The 21166-nt window shown below is 48.3% G+C and overlaps 1 protein-coding gene across 2 annotated transcripts in view; it reads left to right on the top strand.

The window, feature by feature from the left end:
* Positions 1–21166, top strand: part of Cul4a (cullin 4A) — a 36365-nt gene that overhangs the window by 3751 nt on the left and 11448 nt on the right. For both annotated transcript variants that reach the window (XM_090341854.1, XM_090341853.1), the window contains exons 3-11: positions 5211–5315; positions 9641–9709; positions 10857–10930; positions 11439–11601; positions 12215–12304; positions 13136–13218; positions 14944–15011; positions 18750–18868; positions 19455–19647. In XM_090341854.1, coding sequence (XP_090197980.1) covers positions 9707–9709; positions 10857–10930; positions 11439–11601; positions 12215–12304; positions 13136–13218; positions 14944–15011; positions 18750–18868; positions 19455–19647 — 793 coding nt within the window. In that variant the 5' untranslated portion in view covers positions 5211–5315; positions 9641–9706. The remainder of the gene's footprint in view (positions 1–5210; positions 5316–9640; positions 9710–10856; positions 10931–11438; positions 11602–12214; positions 12305–13135; positions 13219–14943; positions 15012–18749; positions 18869–19454; positions 19648–21166) is intronic.

The following is a 21166-nucleotide window of genomic DNA, read 5'->3' as shown; positions in this document are numbered from 1 at the left end:
AGTAGCTTCCTGTCCTCTAGCTTCTGCCCCTCTTGTCTTCCAAGTCTGCTCTCCACCTCATCACTGCCACCACCTGCTGGAGTTCCTCTCACACATCACCTTCCTCTTTACTGGGCATGCTGAGTTTTCAAGTCGTGTGTCTGCCCAGCCTTCAGACACATGGAATTCCTTTGCTATAACTTTTTTTTATTATTGTGTTTTACTGTCAGGTGATATGTAGAGGGGTTACAGTTACATTCGTCAGGTAGTGGGTACATTACTTCTTGAACACTGATATCCCTTCCTACTATAATTTTTTTTGTCCTGGTTTACAAATTTGTATTAGTTTGTTTTGTTTTGTTTTGTTTTTGGTCAGTCGTGGGACTTGAACTCTGGGCCTGGGTGCTGTCCCTGAGCTCTTCAGCTCAAGTCTACACCCTGTTTCTAGAACTTCAGCGCCACTTCTGGTTTTCTAGTGGTTAATTGGAGATGAGTCTCACAGACTTTAGTGCCCAGGTTGGCTTTGAACCATTGATCCTCAGATCTCAGCCTCCTGGGTAGCTAGTTAGGGTGACAGGCGTGAGCCACCGCATCCGGCTCTGTATTAGTTTTTTGGCTGACTTTGGGGTTTTTTTCTCCCCATACAGATGCTATTTTCCTATTTCTTTGGGGTCTGGTAATCTTTGAATGATGGACATTTTGAATTTTAACTGGTGTGCTAGATGCTTTTCTATGCCTAAAGGTACATTCTACTTTTTTTTCTGAACACCTTCGGATTGGAGGCTGAGGTCTTTTCCTTTTAGAATAGGTTAGGCTGTGTCCAAGGCTGAGTATCCCACCATGGAGCCAGATACCCTAAACACCCTGGGTGAGCCATGGACACAACTTCTGCGTGGTTCGTTCTCTGGTGTTTGTCCTTTCTCTGCCTTGTGCATTGGTTCTGTGCTACTGAATGTTTGGTCCCTAGAGATTTCTGGTTTTATCTTCAGTGTCCTCTGGCCACATCCCTTCCCTCCATTTGTCTTGCTGGTTTATTCAGCACTACACAAAGCCTGGAAACTCTGCATGGCTGCATGAACTGTGAACTGCACAACGCCAGAGCAGCTGAGGCCTGTTCATCCATCCCCTTCCCCCAGAGACCGCTGGGTCTGCTCCCTGGAAACTTTGACTTCATACATTTTGTTTGCTTTTGCTTGCTTGCTTGCTTGGGTTTTGAAGCAGAAGCATTCACTCTGTCCTTTCCCTATGTCTTGACTAGAGTAGAAGATTATTCTCAGTACCTAGTCAGGTTTTTAGTTTAATGAAATATGTCTCATACTAAGGCTTATTGTTGTTTGGTTTTGTATGGTTTTTTGGCCTGGAGAGTTCATCATGTGATACCAGTTGCTTCATCATTTTCCCCGAAGTGGAGAAAATACTTTGCCCTACCTCCGGGGAGCAGTGAGGTGTCCTAAGGACTCCGGGTGTCTTGGGTGGCACGGAACGCTGTGGGACGGGGATCTGCTTCCTTGCTGGGGAGGGTGCCTCTCAGCCATGGCTGGCATCTGCAGGGCCCCCTGCACCAGCGGAAGAGCAGGCTTGGCCTCTGGAAGATGCAGGCACAAACAAAAGGAAGCAGACGTGGACGTGCCAGCCCTGGGGAGCAGTGTGTCCACCTGCCGATCCAGAACCGGGTCCCCGCATTGGCTTACAAACCATGTCTATTCCTTGCTGCTGGAGACCTTGTGAAAATACCGGTTCGTGTGGAAGCTGTGAAGGTTTTGAAGGCGTTCTCCCTGCTGCCCAGGCCTTGGAGCCTGCTAGCTGAAGTTCCTCCTTTTCGAGGTCTCCTGAGCCCTCTTGGCGCCTGTAGTTCTTTGTGCTCATGGGGAGGTGGGAAGTCTCTGCACACTCCCCACCCTCCATAGCATCCTGCCCTGCAGGACAGTGTTGTAAAGAAGACCCGAGTAGAGGGTAATAACCACTCATAGGAGGACAGTTGTGCATCCCATCCTCTTGTCAACCTTGTAGCAAACAGGGGACTGAAGATAGCCCTTCCAGATCCCGTGGGAGCAAGGTGCCCCTCAGAGAAGTTACTTCAGTGGAGGGCCAAGCCTTCATTGTGTTGGTGGAATTGTTAAAACTACTGTGAAGCCAGGCACCAGTGAGTGTTCACAACTGTAATCCTAGCTACTTGGGTGGCTGAGAAAAGTCTGAGAGACTCTTACCTCCAGTTAAGCAACAAAAAGCTGGAAGTGGCTCAAGTGGAAGAGCTCAAGGTCAGTGCCCAGGCTCCCAAGTTCAAGCCCCAGAACCAGTACCAAAAAAGAAAAGACCCAAAAACACTGATGTGAAAAATCCCAGAAAAGCGGTGGACAAATGAATTGAGAAAGCAGCATATGAGTAGACACACAGTCAGTCACTGAATTTGGTACTTGAGGCAACATGAGAAAGCAGCATATGAGTAGACACACAGTCAGTCACTGAACCGAGGCTGTTCCATGGCAGGCGCGTCATACCTGCTGGAACTACGGTGCTGGTGCGGCACCTTCACCACCTCTCCTCTTCGGGCCTGTGGGGACATGACAGGTTCCTGGCTGCTGTGTGGTCATTTACCTAGGTGAGCACCTGGCAGGATCACGCTCTGCTTGCACTTCGTCCCTAGAGGGCAGAGTGGCCCTGGTGTAAACAGTGTGCCAGGCCTGCCCACAGCAGGCTTGTGTCCGTGATGGAGATGCCATCAGTCCCATGTGGCTGTGGCTGTGTGCTTTGTCATTCCTGTCCCCTCGAGGGTTTTTTTTTTGGGGGGGGGGGGGCTGTCAGCTGGGCCTTGATGTAGTAGGGGCTCTGATTTTTGGTGTTTCAGATCACTCTGGATGGGAGTGATTGCTCCGGTCTTGAGGAAATATTTTCAGTATCAGTGTGTATGTTTAGGTGACATGGGACACCACATACATATTTTGAGAACGGAGATGTAGATGCACCGTCGTGGTATGACCTGCTCAGAGAATGTCCTGCTGCCAGCTCATGTGAACCGTGTTTTCCTATAGCACAAGAAGAATCAGAGCTGTGACGTCCGCCTGCCTCTGGTTGTTGGTTAGACCCCACTTTAGAATGATGGTGAAGTGCAGGTTCTTGGCGGGATCTGCACATCCTGTCTCTAAGGTCCTGAGGAGCCTCAGGACAATGTGGACTCTAGTCCGGGCTGTGCCTGAGCAGCAGTGTGCTGCACAAGAGCTGCAAGCGCGCGTGGCCTGGTGTGGGAGGAGTCAGCCGTCCATACTGCACCTGCAGCAGCCACTTTGGGACTGCTGCCTGCTTTGAGGGGTCTCCTGACTCACATGCCTTGTGTGTGAGCCACCCCTGTGTCTCAAGTGGGCAGCTGTCACGTGGGAACACTGACTTTGCCCTGGAATTAAGTTTCTCAATAATACTCCCAAGTTGCTGCATCATGGGTGTACAGCACAACGCTTATGTTTATTGTAGTCAGGGAAAATGCATTTCCTCATGCTTTATGTAAAACTGTACTTTTTATTAAAGAATTTGTTAACATTGATTTTTATATCATATTTCAACTGACTTGAAAAACCATACTTTTTAAGATTCAGTTTTATCGGATTCACCAATGACTTAGCTGTTGGAGCAATTTGGCTTTGCTGTGAGGGGTCTGGTGTTAAGGAGAACAAGAGTTGTCACATCTTGGTCTCAAGACTGAGACATGGTTCTGTAATTTAGGAAGGGAAGCTGTAATCTTGGGTACTTAGGGAGCTGTGATCTGAAAATTTGAGTTACAATGCCAGGATGACTGACAAATCCATGAGACCCTTATCCCCAATTAATTTTCAGAAAAGGAACTGGAGGTTTGATTCAACTGGTAGATGCCAGCTTTGAAAGAAAGAAAAAAAAAAAGCAGTGAAGGACCCTGAGTTCAGTCCTCAGGACCAGCACCCCAAAAAGGAGAGTTTGAGAAAGGAATTGAAGACTCACAGGAAGAGATAGAGCCTCTTATTTCATAGCGGGACGAAATGTGTAGTAAAGTGTATGGTTTTTGTTATACGATAACAAAGTTGTTAGAAAATACACAGATGATAATGTTGAACATCATTTTACTTTTTTGTGTGTCTTTGTAAATACATACATGTTCTCTCCTTGGTAGTAATCATAGTGCTTATATAACTTAGGTGAGTGTCCTGTTGCTGTCATGGTAATTATTAGCATAGATGCAACTTACTTTTTTCTGGGAGAATATCATGTATTTTTACTTACAATCTTTTATATTAAATTGAGATTTTTGCTGTGTGCATGATATAAGCAGAGTTTTATTAGAATGTACAAGCATTATTTTTCATATGGACATATTTTGAGGCAAGAAAGATTTGCCTCAAACAGCTCATTGGGACAAAATTTCAGTGAATTTACATACCTAGCCTTCAGCAAACCAACAGGGGTGAATCTGTCTTGGCCTGTGCTCTCAGGAATCTGTTTCTCCTCCCTCTATCACAGGCAGAATCCTTGACCATCAGGGCGGAGAGGGTTGTCTCTTTCTCCTAGCCCCTACCTGCAGGAGCATGTCCCTGGGGAAAGACGCTTAACTTGCTGTTTCCCATTGTAATTGCCAGGATAAACTTACAGTCCTCAGGCAGATTATAAAATGGAGTTGCTAGAAACATCTGTAGGCTCCAGACTTGGAGTGATGTCCTGTAACTGTCAGACTTGAAGGTCCTCCAGTCCCTACTTTCTGGGCTCCGGGGTGGTGTACCATCAGGCCTGAGATCCTTACTGACTCATTCCTGCCATGCTGCTTAACTTCCTGTACCCAGTGGTGAGCATGAGGGCTCCATTGTGCCCAGATGCCGGGCTTGTTCACAGACGACCAGTGTGCTGGCGCTGGCGGGGGAGGAGGTTAACCAGCGTGCAGGTGCAGTGCCAGCTACCACCCATGGCTCACGCTTGTCATCCCAGCCACTGAAGAGGCTGTGGTTCAGAGCCAGCCCAGGCAGGGAAGTCTGGGAGACGATTCTTTCCCATTATGTCCAAAAAAAAGATCTCGAAGTGGAACTGGGGCTCAGTGGTAGAACACTCACTTTGAGAGAAAAAAAAAAAAGTTGAGAAATAGTGCCCAGGTCTAAGTTCAAGCCTCTGGACCAGCACTGGAAATAAAGGGGAAAAAAAGGACAATGGGGACAGCATACTTCAAGGAGCTCATTTGTCATTTGTGTTGTTTGTAATTCCTTTCCTTCTTTTCGTTTTAGGCTGTTGAAAATCTTTGTTCTCACAAAGTCTCCCCAACACTGTACAAGCAGCTCCGCCAGGTCTGCGAGGACCACGTCCAAGCACAAATACTTCCCTTCAGAGAATATCCTTTGTGCGGCTCTTCTGAAGCCTGAACTGTAGACAGTAGGGGACCTACCACCCCAGTGTTAAAAACAACAGTTTCTAAGTTATTTATAGAACAAAAGGATTCGGTTTGATTCATAATGTGATAGCAGCGAGTGTTTTGTTTTTTTTGTTTTTCCCATTCCTGGAGCTTGAACTCGGGTCCTGGGCACTGTCCCTGGGTTTTCTCAAGGCTAGAGCTCAACCACTGGAGCCTCAGCACCACTTCCAGCTTTTTCTATGTGCATGCTAGGCAAGCACTCGACCACTAGGCTAGATTCCTGGTCCCGCATTGATTTTTTTTTTTTTTTTTTGCCAGTCCTGGGCTTGAGCTCAGGGCCTGAGCACTGTCCTTGGGCTTTCTCAAGGCTAGAGCTCTACCACTTGAGCCTCAGCACCACTTCTGGCTTTTTTCTGTGTATGTGGTACCGAGGAATCGAACCCAGGTCTTCATGCATGCTAGGCAAGCACTTTAACCACTAGGCCAGATTCTTGGTTCTGTATTGATTTTTTTTTTTAACTTTCTTTGGGGGTCTTTTTTGGTGTCAGAGGAGATTACACCTCCTGGGCAAGTGCTTTGCCATGGAGCTACCACCTAATCCAAGGGTATATATGTGTGTCTGCATTGATTTATTTTTAAAGTGAAATTTTTAACCTTTAAATGATTTACTGATATGAATAGGAGGTAAACATTCCTTTAATTGTATATGGTTAGACTGGGAAAAATTGGAGTTGTGTTCTTTATTTTAGTATACACAACAATAATAGCCCAATTAGGGTTTTAAACTGTAACAAACAAATTTCTACAAATGTGACAGTTTCGAATCTCCCCTGCCATCCCTCATCTCCATCCACTGGTACTCTGTCTGTCAGAAGTCAGGCACAGTTGAGCTGCTGCTCTGATCACGTCTCGGGCCCTGGTCCTTCTCCTGACTCAGGTGCTTCCTGTGGTACTCTAGGAACAAGATACTTCTTTCTTTCTGGCATGGGGGGATCACTTAGATCAGGAGGCTTCTCATACCATCGCCATGGGGTTTCTCACAGCCCTAAGAAGCTGCTAGTGCAACGGCAGGAGGATCTGCCCTCCCAGTCTGCTATGACCAGGTCTCTAGTAGTGGCCCTCAGTCCAGGTGCCACTCACAGTTGGGGAGAGAGGCTTATTCAAGGCACGCACTCAGGACTGGCAGAGGGCATCTTAGGGTTTGCTACCTCCCCGTCTGTGGCTGAGGTCCGTAAAGACACCCTGAGCACCCTGCACCTTGTCTGGCCTGCTCCTGACAAACCTTAATCCAGCCCTAATCTGGCACCCACCCTCCACATTGCCACAGCCGATGTGTCTACACAGTGGATATCGGAATAGCTTCTGTCACTGCAGGAAACCTACTGTGACTGCTTTTGTTTGCAAAATGAGGTGGCCAGAACCTGCCCCTTTTCTAGTTTTCTTCTGACTAGGCATGCTTTTCTTGCTATCCTCCAGCCTTGGGAAACGCAGCCTCGCAGGTGAGGCAGGAAGACTCGGGAGCCTGTAGAAGTCCTGCCTCTGGCTGGCTCCCATCCTACTGAAGGACCTGGACTAGTACACCCACGTGGTATTTTCTGGAAAAGCTGCACCCTAAAAAAGACTGATAACCACAGCCAGGAACCCCTTTTGAAATCTGCAAGTTTTCATGTATCATGGGAGACACAAATGAGATGTCCACATATTATAGGAGGTACCTATGAGTTGTCCACGTAACACAAGAAACAGGAATGAGATGTGCTTGTATCATGGGAGACACGTGAGGTGTTGGGCCACTGTCCTGTTCAGGGGCCCTGTTGTAGTGAGAGCTGCAGAAGTCTAGTGTGTGTGTGTGAAGACATGCACAGCATTCCAAATCCATCACAGTCTGTAGTATTATTTTGCTTTAATCCTAGTTGGCTCAAGAACTACTTTTTAATGACCCACTTGAATTATCCCCTGCCAAACAACCCCACCCTTCTTGTACACTGAAATCTTGACCAGCTCACTCAGCAAGACCTCATTTTCCTGTTTCCTGGCCCCGGCACTAGAAACAGACCTGTCCTGCCTGCTTACCACCCTTCCAAGCAGAACCAGAGTGTTGCTGTGGTTCTTTGATGCTGTGACAGAAGACTAGCATATCAGATACCCAAAGATCCATTCAGAACCCTCAGCAGTGAACTGAAGGCAAGAACTAGACAAGTCTCCCGGAGAATGAAGCACTGAATTGTACCTGGAAGAACATATAGTTTGGCTTGCCAGCAATGTGTTGGGGCAGGATACATGTCTTAGAGAACCTTGAACAGTTTGTCTTGCCCAGAATTGGGAGACAGGTAGAATCCAAGTTGAAGACTGGACTTGGCTCTGTGTGTTATTGAGGAGTTGGGCTTGACTGAACATCTGAGATTGATTATAGATTTTCTAACAAGAACCCAACAAAATTAAATTGTTCTGAGAAAACCACTGTGGCAGGGTAATGAGATAGATTATAACAACACAGGCTAGTGCATGTGCCCAGCCCTTGGTGGAGGCAGCTCCACAGCAAACCCCCCCCCACAAAGCATGCTGCTTACTGACAAGAGTGAGTCAGCCAGGCTTGGTGGCTCACGCCTGTAATCCCTGCTACTCCAGGGGCTGAGATCTGAGGATCAAGGTTCAAAGCCAGCCCAGGCGCAAAAGGACCTGAGACTCTTAAACCTCCAATTAACTTCTAAAAGGGAAGTAGGGCTTGGCTCAGGGGTAGGGCAGAAAAGAGTGTGTCATTATTGGGGCCAGAGACAGAAAGCAGGTAGATAGCACTGTCACTTCTTGGGCCAGTGCCTACATCCTAATTCGCATACCTGGTAAATTCCACACTTCTGCCCCTTTCAGGATAGGGGCTCTTTGTAGATGACATACCAGCTGGCCCAAGAATTTAAACGTGGCAGCCCCACTCCGCGTCCCCCACCCCCAAGATTGCCATAGACTGTGGGCAGTGCTGAGTTTCACCTGCTGTTTCCAGAAGTCAGCAGGGGGGAGGACATGGAAGATAGCAGAAGCTGCTGCCCATCGGTTCCTCTGGATGTGTCCTTGTCATTGTACATCCAGCCGCAGCTAGGCTTTCCGGAAGAGAGTAGATGCACAGCAGCATGTCCAGAGTGCTTGTGTGTTGGTGACTTGTCTTACATCTGCTGCACTGAACCGGTGTCAGCCGTTTCCTGGGGAAGAAACTACCTTGACACATAGCTGGCCAGTGATCCCAGGTAGTGCTGGGGGTGAGCCGCTGCAAATCATAGCTTCTTGTCTATGTGCACTGTGTTGATTGATAGTCATGTTAATTAAACAGCCAGAAATGGATGGCCATTACTTAATATGATTGTTTCCTCAGATGTTGTGAACAAGGAGGCCTAAGCTAGGCCAGTGTGTGAGTTGAGTGGCCGCTGGCCTGACACTGTGTCCAGCCTAGTGAACATCATTTGTTTTTTGCCTCCTTTTTTAAAAAAAAAAAAGTCACCATTTTGCCAGACACTGGTGGCTCACACCTGTAATTATAGCTACTCAGGAGGTTGAGATCTGAGGATCACAATTCAGAGCCAACCTGGGCAGGAAAGCCTGTGAGACTCCTCCATTAACCACCAGAAAACCAGAAGTGGAACTATGGCTCATTGTGGTAGAATGCAAGCCTGGAGTGAAAGAGCTTAGGGACAGTGCCTAGGATCTGAATTAAGCCTCCCCACCCCACCCCACCCCCCCACAAAATAAAGTCACCTTTGCACGGCCAGTTTTCTTGTCACTTGTCAGGAGCATTATTTCTGTCCTGGAAGGTCTAGCTCACCTCCAGGCCATATAAGTCCTATGAGAAAATTGGCTCGACTTCAAGGTGAGCTGAGTGGCTGCTGGGGTTCTGCTTTAGGGTACCATGACGGCACCTCCACTGCTTGTGAACATTGGCACCTAGAATGGCTTGTTGTGGCCATCCTGGGAGGATGGCTACTCTATGGAGTGGAAGGGAGGGAGGGCTCTGTGGGGTGACTCTTACACCACAGACATTACTTTGCTGGAAGTTGAAGTCACAGCACTAGCAGATTCTGCATCTGGTCTTAGCTGAGAGTCTCATTGTGTCTTCACATGGTAAAGGACTAAGGCAGCTCTCTGGACCCTCTCAGAATGCCTCATACCATTTTTTTAGAAATAAGACTTCATTTCAGATGCATGGCCTCTCAGTTTTCTGATTCCTAGAATTTGGTGTTTGGTGAAGGAAGGAACCGAGTCTGCCATGCAAGGTGCACCGATTTATGTTTATTAAAGTTTCCTTAGCAGGTCTGCACAGACTCACTAGACAGTGTTTTATTTCTAAAGAAGATAAACACGTGCTGGCAAGATCACTGCAGACAAATGGTAGGTCTGGGACTATCTGTCAGTGCTGTGTGTGTCTGTGTCGGCTGAGACGTAGGCCCAGCACCACAGCCAGGGCTGGTTGTGTGTGTGTGTGTGTGTGTGTGTGTGTGTGACAGACACACACACACACGTGGGCCCCTGCACCACAACCAGGGCTGATGTGTGTATGTGTGTGTGACAGACACGTGGGCCCCTGTACCACAGCCAGAGCTGCTCTCTTCCTGCTCATTTGCATTTGGCCTTATGGACCCTCTGCTCTGACCAGAAGGAGAGTATTTGAGTATCTGAAACGCTACCTGCTTTCAGCCCTTCCTAAACCACCTTGTGCTGCCTCAGCCTCGGAAAGGTCTGTGCCGGTCCTGAGAAGCAGAGGTGTTGCTTGGTTCCGTGCAAGCACAGGAAGGGGGGGGGGGTTGGCACCATTGAAGGGCAGGTTAGAGCCCGGAGGCGGGCTCTCCTGACAGGCTCAGCACCAGCCCCATGTCAGCGGTTGGTTTCACTGTGTAGGGACGCTCTCTCACGCTGTGCTCTGAGCATACGTCTTCATGACAGCGCAGATGTGCCGACACTGGGTTTCACTCCCATCCTTTTAGTATGGCCTGGCTCTTAAAGACCTAAGTGAGAGGAACAGGAGGATGCAGTGTCACCTGTTCATGGGAGGCATTTTTGCCTTTTGTGGGCCAGACACCTGTTGGGTCTGAGAAATGGAAACAAATGTGCTGGGGAAGGTGTGTGCAAGTCCGCGGGTCTCACCACACAGTGGAATCGGTTCACCTGGCAAGAGAACAGCCGGCTCGCTGCGTTCTCCATGTACAGCTGGTGTCAAGTCAAGTATACACCGGTGCCTGTGAGCCTGATAATGTTAGGTCTAAAAGACTCAACACCAACCAGAAAGTAACAGAATTCCAGAGAGACCCTTTAGACCTCAGTATTTGAACTCTGTAGTCACAGCCATTTTAAAGAAATGAAAATCAAATGCTAGGGAAGAAAAGTTAAATTCGTACAGAAATGAGTGTCTCAATGCATGGTTTCTTTGCATTTTAAAAGAAAACGTTAAGTACAGGACAGCTAGCAGAGGGTAGTCCAAAAGTAATCTTGAATAGTTTGTTAATTGAGTGAATGACTAATTTTTCTTTCTGATCCTCAGATCATGATCAGAAGTATTTTCCTCTTTCTGGACCGCACTTATGTCCTGCAGAACTCCATGCTCCCTTCTCTCTGGTGAGCGCCTGGCTCAGTTGAGCCCTGTACCCCTTCTCGCTGGTGATCCTGGCCCAGCAGAGCCCCTTATCAGACAAGGTTCATGGGTGGTCGCTCTGGCTGCCAGATTGCCTTTACCAGATTTTCTGAGTGGAGTAAGCCTGGTGAACTAGCCCCAGGTTTCAGATTGCTCTGAGAAATAACAGGAGGGCTCAGGAAGAGAAGTTCTGATGATGGTAGGAGAAGAAAGTGGTCCAGAGGGGCAAGATGGGTGTGGAGCGTGTTCCCCAGTCTGGAGCCCTTGGTCTCTTGAGTTGGTCTCAGGCACCTGTGACGCTATCTTAGGGTTTCTTTGGGTGTTGGTGGGCCTGGCTGGTGTAGGGTGGCCACAGGAGGCATCCTAGACTGGCTCCACTTGAGCATACCGAAGGTCAAGAATTCGCTAGGAGCATTTGTTTTGGATGACTCCGTAGCAGCTGGGTCTTTGAAGAGACAAAGCTAACAGCCTGCTTCTGTGTTCACGGCACAGGGACATGGGCCTGGAGCTGTTCCGGAACCACATCGTCAGCGAGCGCATGGTGCAGAGCAAGACCATCGATGGCATCCTGCTGCTGATCGAGCGCGAGAGGAGCGGGGAGGCCGTGGATCGGAGCCTGCTACGGAGCCTGTTGAGCATGCTGTCAGATCTGCAGGTGGGGAGCAGCTTCCAGGGGATGCATGCACGGGGAGAAACGGCCAACTCAGAGGCCTGGCCTGTAGGGATGGGACTTTTGTTAACCGTAGAGGAGGGAGTGATCAGGAGCCACAAGAAGGAGAGAGAGATAAATCCAGCTACCTAAAAATGCTAACTTTGTAATGGAAAATACACCCAAAAAACAGAGGTAAAAATCAGGTGATAAGTTGAAGAGAAATACAAGATGCATATAAAAACCAAGGCTGGGGGATAGGCATAAGGAGCTGGGGCATATGGGTTGCAGCCTGCCTACTCTGAAAGTGGGGTCCCATAGCAGCAATTCCACTACTTGGTTATCTGATATATTGGATATATGCGTATTTGGTTATTTGAAATAGGATAGGGAAGGGGGGAAACAAGGGCGGGGGGCGGGGGGAGGCGGGAAATGGGGACCAAGACATGAGAAAGGGTATCAATGGTTGTGAAGTAATGCACCTTCTGTCTGGTGAATATAATGTAACCCTTCTGTTAATTACAATAAAAAAAAATAGGGGGAAAAAAGAAGAAAGTGGGGTCTCATAGTACTCAAGAGTCAGCTTTCTGACTTTTATTAATAACTGCTTATTTCTCAGGTATACAAAGATTCGTTTGAACTGAAATTTTTGGAAGAGACTAATTGTTTATATGCTGCAGAAGGCCAAAGGTTAATGCAAGAGAGAGAGGTGAGACAACAGAGTGGTGCCCAAGGGCTTCTTTCTCTATACCTTATAGATGCAGGCTACTCAGTAGCTTAAGACATTAATTTCTTTCCTTTAACTAGAACAATGTTTCCCTCCCCCTAAAAATACAAAGCTAATTGACTAGCATCTGAAATAGTAAAGAAGCTCAATTTTAAGCAAGAGGCCAAAATGCAAACTCCTAAAATAACAGGCAAAATCTATTTGAGCTTTTATCCATGTGAGAAAGCCCGGGTAGAATTTATAGCAAATAGTCAGTCTGTGGCCATCTGCTGGCCTCTAGAGGAAGCTCAGGGCCAGTGGATAGCCCCTGACCAAGGCTGGTGGATCTTGGTGCTGGAAAGATTGCACGTCTGACAGCAGCGCCGACTGCCACTCACGCCTGGACCCGCAACATGCCCTGGGAGGCTCCTGCAGCCAGCTTTGTGCCAGGCCTGGACTCTGTGCCCAGTAGCCTGGGCACCGTGGCTCATGCCTGTTGTGGGCCTCCATGACAGGGGGCCTGTGGCATCCCCCACCATTGGTGGTGAGAGGGGAACAAGAGGGAGCACGCTTTAGCCTTCCTCTCATACTCTCCATCTGCCCGTCCCCAGGAATTGGTCAGGTTTTTCATTTGCATATAGGCTCTGCTTTTTCCTCAAAATCATTATTGGTATTTTATGAGGAAAACCGTTTCAGAGAATCCTTTTGTCGGCAGAACAAGGGTTTGAACTCAGAGCCTTATGCTGTCCAGCAGGCACACCACCACTTGAGCTATTATGTCCACAGCCCGGAAATCTTCATGGTACTGATGCGGTAAATCTTTTTTTTTGGAAGGTCCCAGAATACCTGAACCATGTGAGTAAGCGTTTGGAAGAAGAGGGAGACCGTGTGATCACTTACCTGGACCACAGCACACAGTAAGTGCTGTTCCCCAGTGTGTTGCCTGTGTTTGCCTGGCTTGGTGTTGGAATCAATGGTGTGTCTATTCATGCGTCTAATGCAGCTCTGGCAGTGTTTCCCCTCTGAGAGGTGCACAGTGTACCACTTGTCCTCACTCGGCGCTTGCACTTTCTCCCCTGTACTCCACCATGCAGCAGATGCTGCATGTTGACCGTGTTGTTGGAAATGAGGCAGCTGGTGAAGGGCTTGAATGCAGAGCCTGTCCCTTTTCTTTTTCACTCGTTCTTGTGTTCTCCTACGTGAAACACACCTCCACTTTGGCTTTTTGGTGGTTAATTAGAAATAAGACCTGTGGTTGATGAGTGGTTAGGGAAATAAAAGAAGAAAGCTCCTGTATGTGCGCCAGGTACATAGTGTGTCCTACTGGGATGAAGAAGAAGGAAGGAGGCCCAGGAATGGGCTGGAGGGAAGAAGCAATGTGATGACTGGAGGAGTTCAACTCCTTGGTGGAAAGAAACCGGATCACCCGAGAAACAACAAAAGTACCTGTTCCAGGGGTGTAGGTGCCTGCCAGGTGTGGGAGCTGTGCTCCTGCATGTCCAGAGCAGAGCTGAGCTAGGGGAGGACAGGATTGCCTTGCGTGTCGTGAGGGGCCTTTGAGGAGGGAGGAGGGACAGTAGCTATCAGACAGTGCACCAGTGTCCAGCTGGTCCTCAGAGAGGACCCAGGTCCACTCCTGAGCCATCACTGTGGCGAGTCTCCTCTCTGAACTTACTATCTATCTGTGGAATTGAGCACGGAATGACAGCCCTGTCTCTCTCCACAGGCTGCTGTGATATTTAAGTAAGTTGACTCATTTAAAAGATTTCCTTGCAAGCTTTGACATAAAAGTTTAGGACAATTCCCTGGACTAGTAGCTCTTGGGAGAATACGCAAATGCCACTAATCTTTTGAAAAGAATCAGAAAACAAAACAACTGACTAGTGGATCGTAAACAAGAAAGCCAGGTGTAGGTGATTTCTATGCCTAGTGAATGTGGTGATTTTTGGGTGCTCCATTATTTGACAGGCTCCTGCTTCTCAGACTGCAGGGGCGAGCCTTCACCACAAGCAGGGCCCTGCTCAACAAGATAAGGGAAAAAATGAACAGGACAGCGTGCGGGACTGTGGAAGGCAGGGGAGAGGCAAGGGCAGATGCGGGTAAACGAGCTGCCAATCTCTTCCACACTGTGGAACATGACAGCAGAAGCAGTGTTAAGATGAGAAGATGGGATTGGGGCCAGCTTCTGAGCTCTTAAGAAGATGGTACCATGCCAAACACCTGAATTCCTGAGCACTGGCCCAGGGGTACCACGGCTCAGGATAGCCAACAGGCCAGCAGCACGGAGGCCAGACCAAATTCTCCTGTGCATTCCTTAGGACTCAGACTTGGCTCAGCTAGTGACTGGAAGTGCCATGTGGTAGGGGGCGTGGTGGAGAGAAAATATACCTGCTAGCCAGCCCTGCTCCTCCCTTCCTGGCACCCCCCCACCTGTCAAACCCAGGCTCACCTGTTTACCTGTGCCTAGGGCTTACCCCCTGTGGATTTTGAATCGTTGGCGGAACGTGCTGTTGCCTGTTTGTGTGGGAAAAAAAACCCTGCTCTTCAGCCTGTGCTCTACCTGGCTGCAGGCTCACCGTATTAGCTTTAACTTGCTTTCTTGTGGCAGCTAACCAGACTCTTCATTCTTTTTGCCTTTACAGGAAACCACTGATAGCATGTGTGGAAAAACAGCTGCTAGGAGAACATTTAACAGCAATTCTCCAGAAAGGTACATTTTCTCACATGAATAAAGCTGAATGCTAACCTCAGGAAACATTGTACCTAGCAATGTAAGTGTAAAAGGTCTGCGGAAAGGAAACTCCACGCAGTTCAGGAGAAGAGGGTTTATTGCGTGTGGAAAGAGCAGACTCCTGCTGCCCAAGATGGAATCGGGCGAGCAAGAGAGCTTAGGGCGGGAAGAGAGAGATTATATAGGGGGAGGGGTATAGACACAGCGGAAGTGGATGTGACCTCAGAGGATGGGGAAATACCTCAGTGGGGACCTCCCACCGCCCCCAGGCATGCCAGTTGCCAGGGTTACAGGAGCCGGGCAGGGATTTCCAGGGTGCAGGGGGGGGGGTGGAGCCAGGGGAAGAAGTCATTTCTTCCAGGCGGACCTAACAGTAAGGATATTTGTTATTTCCATAAAACAAATAGGTAAATAATTTTCTAGCAAACACACTAGGCATTGATGGAAAAATGGTGAAGCAAGGTGTGGTGGCCTGTGTTTGAAATCCCTTCAGTAAGGAGGCAGAGACAGGAGGAGCACAAGACAGCAGACCCTCCCAAAGCAAAAAAGAAATGGTAGAATGCTTACGGCTCAGGCACATGGGAGTGTCCTAGGAGAGGTAGGTGCCCAGAGCAGTGGGCTACCCGCCGGGGAGTGGCCACCCTCAGTGTGGACTTCTTCTTCTGCACTGTCTGGTCTCCTGTGCGCTCCACGCTGTGGACATGCACTGGCACAATGTTGGGTTCTTTCTGCTTCCTCCATGTGGCGAGCAGACAGACCATCTCCATTGTCTAGGCAGACACTGGCGCACACACACATGGGGTGGGGGGGTGCGCATGTGCACAGGTACACACCCTCACTTACTGCTCCTGGGCCTTAATCTCAGAGCCTGGGCAATGCTCCCGAGTTTCTTTTGCTCAAGGCTAGCACTCTACTATTTGAGCCACAGTTCTACTTCCAGGTTTTTTTGGTAGTTTAGTTGAGATTGAGTCTCACAGACTTTTCTGTCTGTGCTGGCTTTGGACCCTGATCCTTCCATCTCAACCTCCTGAGTAACTGTGATTACAGATGTGAGCTACCAGCACCCCACTCACTGTCATGTTTATCGTGTTTAATCATTTAAGTGTGTAGTGTTGCCATCTGAACACCATTTAGACATGTTTGAAATGAGCAGTTTCCATCTCCCCCCCCCCCCCCCCCCCCGCTCCCTCCATCCTCACCAGTGAATCCTAAAAGCTGAATTCTGAAAGTCCCAGGAACATGTCCGGATGTGTTCTTCTGGATGGCAAGCTCTCCTTGGAGGCACTGAAAGCCACCAGGGAGGAGAATCTAGTGTGATTAAGTATGGCTCTCCCAAGCACCTTGCTCACGGAAATGTCTTTCAGAGTTAAGAGTGGCCTGTGAAATCCTTGTCCTCATTTATAAACAGATGCCGCATGGATTACATTGAGAGCTACAACTCCCTCCTGGGTGTGTTTTCCACCCACACCACACAGAACCCTTCACAGCCAGTGTGTCTCCCTATGAATGAATACTTCTTATCCAGGCCATGGAAGAACGAGTGCATGCATTGATCAAGATGCTCCTGCTCAGAACCTAATTTCATGGGTTGAAACAACTCCTTAATAATAATAGTAAAGTTTTTGACACATCTACTGGCTAGGGACATGGCAAGTGTCGCAAGCAAGTGTAAGACTGGTGGTTACACCCCACCAAAGCCAAGCACCAGGGGCTCCTGCCCATACTCCTAGGTACTCTTGAGGATCACTGTTCAGAGGCTGCCTGGGCAGACAAATCCGAGACTCTTGTCTCCAGTTAGGCAGCAGAATACACAGCCAGTAGAGGTGTGGCTCAAGTAGTAGAACACCAGCCATAGGTAGAAAAATGCTGAACAAGAGTTTGAGGCTCTGAGTTCAAAAGCCCCAGGTACTGATGGGCAGGGCGGGGTGGGGGGAGTTGCATCAGCAGATCAGAAGTAATCTTGGGTGGTAATAAGCAGCTGGAGCTTTAGTTTAGGGTGGTAGAACCCCACCCTCCATCTGCCCCTGCTGACTGCCAGGTGTATGCCTGGCACCCATGAGGGGAGAGCATGGTGCTCAGTTAGCATGTGGAGCTCTCAGCCTAAGCTCTCCACCTAGCTGCCTCCCCAGAGGCCACAGTGGTGTTTAGAAAATCTATCTGTGTTCCACTGTGGAAAATCATTGTGAAATTTAAGGCAATAAATCTGTTGGGCACTGGAATCTCATACATATACTCGTAGCTACTCAGAAGGTTGAGATCTGAGGATCACAGTTCAAAGCCAGCCAGGGTACAAGAATCCATGAGACTCTTTATCTCCAGTTAACTACTAAAAACCCAAAAGCAGACTGTGGATCAAGTAATAGAGTACTAGCTTTGAGTGACACAGAAACAAATGGAAATGCAATCACGGTACTCAATATACGTTATATTAAAAAACAATGAACTGTGCAACTTGTAGGCAGGAAGGGATGACATTGCTCACAAATCATTGTACTCATTATCTGACGTACAGGATGGTAACCCCTCTGTACAACACTTTCATAATAAAGTAATAGGATTTGGGGGAGGGTTGTTTTTTGTTGTTTTGTTTTGTTTTGCCATGTGGCTTGAGTTCAGGGCCTGTGCGTTGTCCCTGAGCTTCTTTTTCTTCAGGCCAGCGTTTTGCTATTTGAGCCACTGTGCCACATCAGCCTTTTCTGAATATGTGGTACTGAGGAATCAAACTCAGGTCTTCATGCATGCTAGACAAGCACGCTACCACTAAGCTACATTCCCAGCCCCTAAAGTTACATTTCTTTTAATCTTTTAAGTATAGGTGGTAAGTAATATGTCTCCATTTATTTTCTGAATCAAATCAGTTTAAAAATATCCCTCCAAAAGAAAAAGCTTGAAACTTAAGTTTCACAAATAAATGATTAGGGCTGGGAGCTTGGCCTAGTGGTAGAGTGCTTGCCTAACATGCATGGAAGCCCGGGTTCGATTGCTCAGTACCATATACATAGAAAAAAAATCCAGAAGTGGTGCTGAGGCTCACATAGTAGGGCTCTAACCTTGAGAAAGTCCAATGACAGTGCCCAGGGCCTTGAGCTCAAGCCCAGGACTGGCAATAAATAAATGAATGAATGAATAAATAAATGAATGATTAGATCATATTGCTTACCTTTTAATGAACATTTGTTTTTGTTGTTACTGTTTTTGTTTTGTTTTTTGCTCCCGGCCCAGTTCTTTTGCCTTCTTAATTTTCACATAGGGTCTTTGCTGAGCCAGTGTCAGCCACAGTCCTTCTTCTGTGGCCCTGTATGTTCCTAGGGTCACAGGATGCACCCCCACTCCGGGTTTGTTGATTGAGAATGGAGTCTGGTTTGCCTTTTTGCCCTGATTGGCCTTCAGCACATCCTCTCGAGGAGCTGGCTTCTAGATGTAACCAGCACCCATGCATGCATTTCCACCTGTTGGACTAAAGCAGAAATTACTGGGATCATGAATTGCCCAGGATAAATAGTCTGCCATTGCTGCTCTTGTGAATGAAGAATTTCTCCTAACATACTGAGGAAAACTGAGCCTTACCTGTCAGTCCGACTCCACTTTGAACCTGCAGAGGAGCAGAAGTTTATGTACTCCGTGAATTTCAGCTTTCCACTAACTTGAGGGCTGTTGACTGTGTGGTGGGCACTGCTTGCTTTCTTCTGTAACCACTCTCATTGTGCACACTTGCAGGGCTGGACCACCTACTGGATGAGAACAGAGTGCCAGACCTCACGCAGATGTACCAGCTGTTCAGCCGGGTGAAGGGTGGGCAGCATGCCCTGCTGCAGCACTGGAGCGAGTACATCAAGGTGGGCCGCCTGCCTGGGAGCACACAGCGGCCCCCAGCAGGGAATTGGACTGTGGTGAGAGGCCCTCTGCTCGCATCTCAGACGTGGAGGATAGCACTTGGCCATTTCCCTCCAGGTCACCATCGCAGAGGTGTCCGTAGCATCGTCACCGTCTTTTCTATGATAACACCAACCCTGGCCATTGTCCAGGAGGACACATGCAGCATCTGTCCCCACTGTGGAGGCTAGCTGAGCTGTACAGTCCTACCGTTACAACAGCAGTTGGTGTCTCCTTTCCCTAGAGCCGCTGTGTACTTTGGTGTGGCTTGTGGTCCCGCCTGTTGCACAGCATTTTTCTGTGCCACTTGTGTGCCATCCAGTATCTTTCTGGGTGTTGTGTTGAGCAGAAGCGATGCCCAGTCCTGACCCCTTCAGATGCCAGACCCATCCTTCCTGTGGGAAGCTGGGCAGGGTCCCCCACACAGCGCCACAGGCACGTAGCAGGTCGGGCCAGGGCTGCTGACGGGAAGTGAAGCTGCCCACGAATGCTGGGGAGCTCGTAGGCTGTAGGAAGAGGTCCTGACCTGGCTTTTATTTTCTTCTGCAGACTTTTGGGACAACAATTGTTATCAATCCTGAAAAAGATAAAGACATGGTGCAAGACTTGCTGGACTTCAAGGACAAAGTGGACCATGTGGTAGAGGTGTGCTTCCAGAGGAATGAGCGCTTCATCAACCTGATGAAAGAATCCTTCGAGACATTCATCAACAAGAGACCCAACAAGCCTGCAGAGCTGATCGGTAGCGCAACACAGTCCTGGCCTCTTAGTAGGAGAAAACACGACTCGAGTGTATTTTCTCCCCAAGTGGTCAAACGCCTTATAGGAGAAGTAGGTCAGGATTCGTATCACGCCTTATCAGGCGAGTTCCCGCAGTGTCCTGACCTCACGGGCCAAGCCTGGGCTGCAGAGGAGGAGTTGAGCCTTCCGTCTCTGTCCAGACGGTCAGCAAGTGATGTTGGGGTGTGAGGGCCCCTCTGCACTGTGTCAGCATTCTCGGTCTTGAGTGATATTTAATTTGAAACATTCTTCAGTCACCCAGAATTAAATAGAATAAAGTTAGGCAAGATCTCAAAGGGGCAATTTGGGTTTTAGGCATAGCACTCAGGCTTGACTTTTTTGCTCAAGGCAGGTGCTCGACCACTTGAGCCACAGCTGGCAAATTATAGATAAGTCTTGTGGACTTTCCAGACTAAATTCAAACGGGGTTCCTCTGATTTCAGCCTCCTGCTGAATCCTTAGCTAGGATTGTAGGTGTGAACAGCCAGCACCCAGAGGGGGAAGGGTTTTTGTTGTTGTGTTTTTTGTTTTTGTTTTTTTTTTTCCCCTTTCTGTTTGGTCTTATTTTTTCTGTGGGTCATGGGGCTTGAACTCTGGGCCTGGGCACTGTCCCTGAGCCCTGGGCACTGTGTTGTTCAAGGCTAATTCTATCACTGATGCCATGACTTTCTTTTTGGCTTTTTTAAGTGCTTAACTAGATGTAAATGTCTCATGGACGCTTAATACTGCCTTGGCTGACTTCATGAATTCTGACTTCTTAAAGCCCTGAGAAAGGCTTTCTGAACATAACCTTTAGCTTACTCACACATCTTGTAAAGGGGCATTCTAGCTCTGGGGCAGTGTGGAAACCAACTGTGGAAACGATTTTCTGTTTATCTGGGGTTAGAAAGGACATGTTAGAGCTGGACCACTGGTAGCTCACACACAAGTTGAAGCCACCTCAAACAGGAAAGTCCTTGAGATTCGATTTCTTGTTAGCACCAGAAAAGCCAGAAGTTGAGTGGGAGAGCACTATTCTTGAGCAGTAAAGCTCAGGGACAGCACCCTGGCCCCGAGTTCAAGCCCCAGGTTCAGCACAAAATAAAAATAAAAAGGTACTTAAGCCTATATAAAGAACTTGACCACTTGGGAGAAAGTGTAGTTGAGTCTTCCTTTTCTGAGCTTCAGGAGGCTAAATGGGATTATGGTGTCACATGTCCGTTCCTTCCTTGAAGTCCTCTCCCCCATCCCAGTTTTTCCTACCTCCAGACTTGGCTCATTTCCTGCTTCCTTGACCACATATGTCAATTGAGCATTCTTACTGTCCTTGTCCTCATTCATCTGTCCCCCTCCCAAAGCGTATTGCTTTGCAGATTCCATCTCTAGCTTTAAGTTTGGGAGGTATTTGTTCTCCAGGACGTCAGCAGAACGTCGGTCATGGGAAAACCCCATTGCTCACTTATTAGAGAAGCTTTTTTTCCCCCCAGTGCTGGATCTAGAGA

The sequence above is a fragment of the Megascapheus bottae genome, chromosome 11 (genome assembly GCF_031878675.1).
Source record: "Megascapheus bottae isolate mThoBot1 chromosome 11, mThoBot2.hap1, whole genome shotgun sequence".
Taxonomy (NCBI): domain Eukaryota; kingdom Metazoa; phylum Chordata; class Mammalia; order Rodentia; family Geomyidae; genus Megascapheus; species Megascapheus bottae.
The sequence above is the reverse complement of the archived record's forward strand: the minus strand, read 5'-3'. Positions and strand labels throughout refer to the sequence as shown.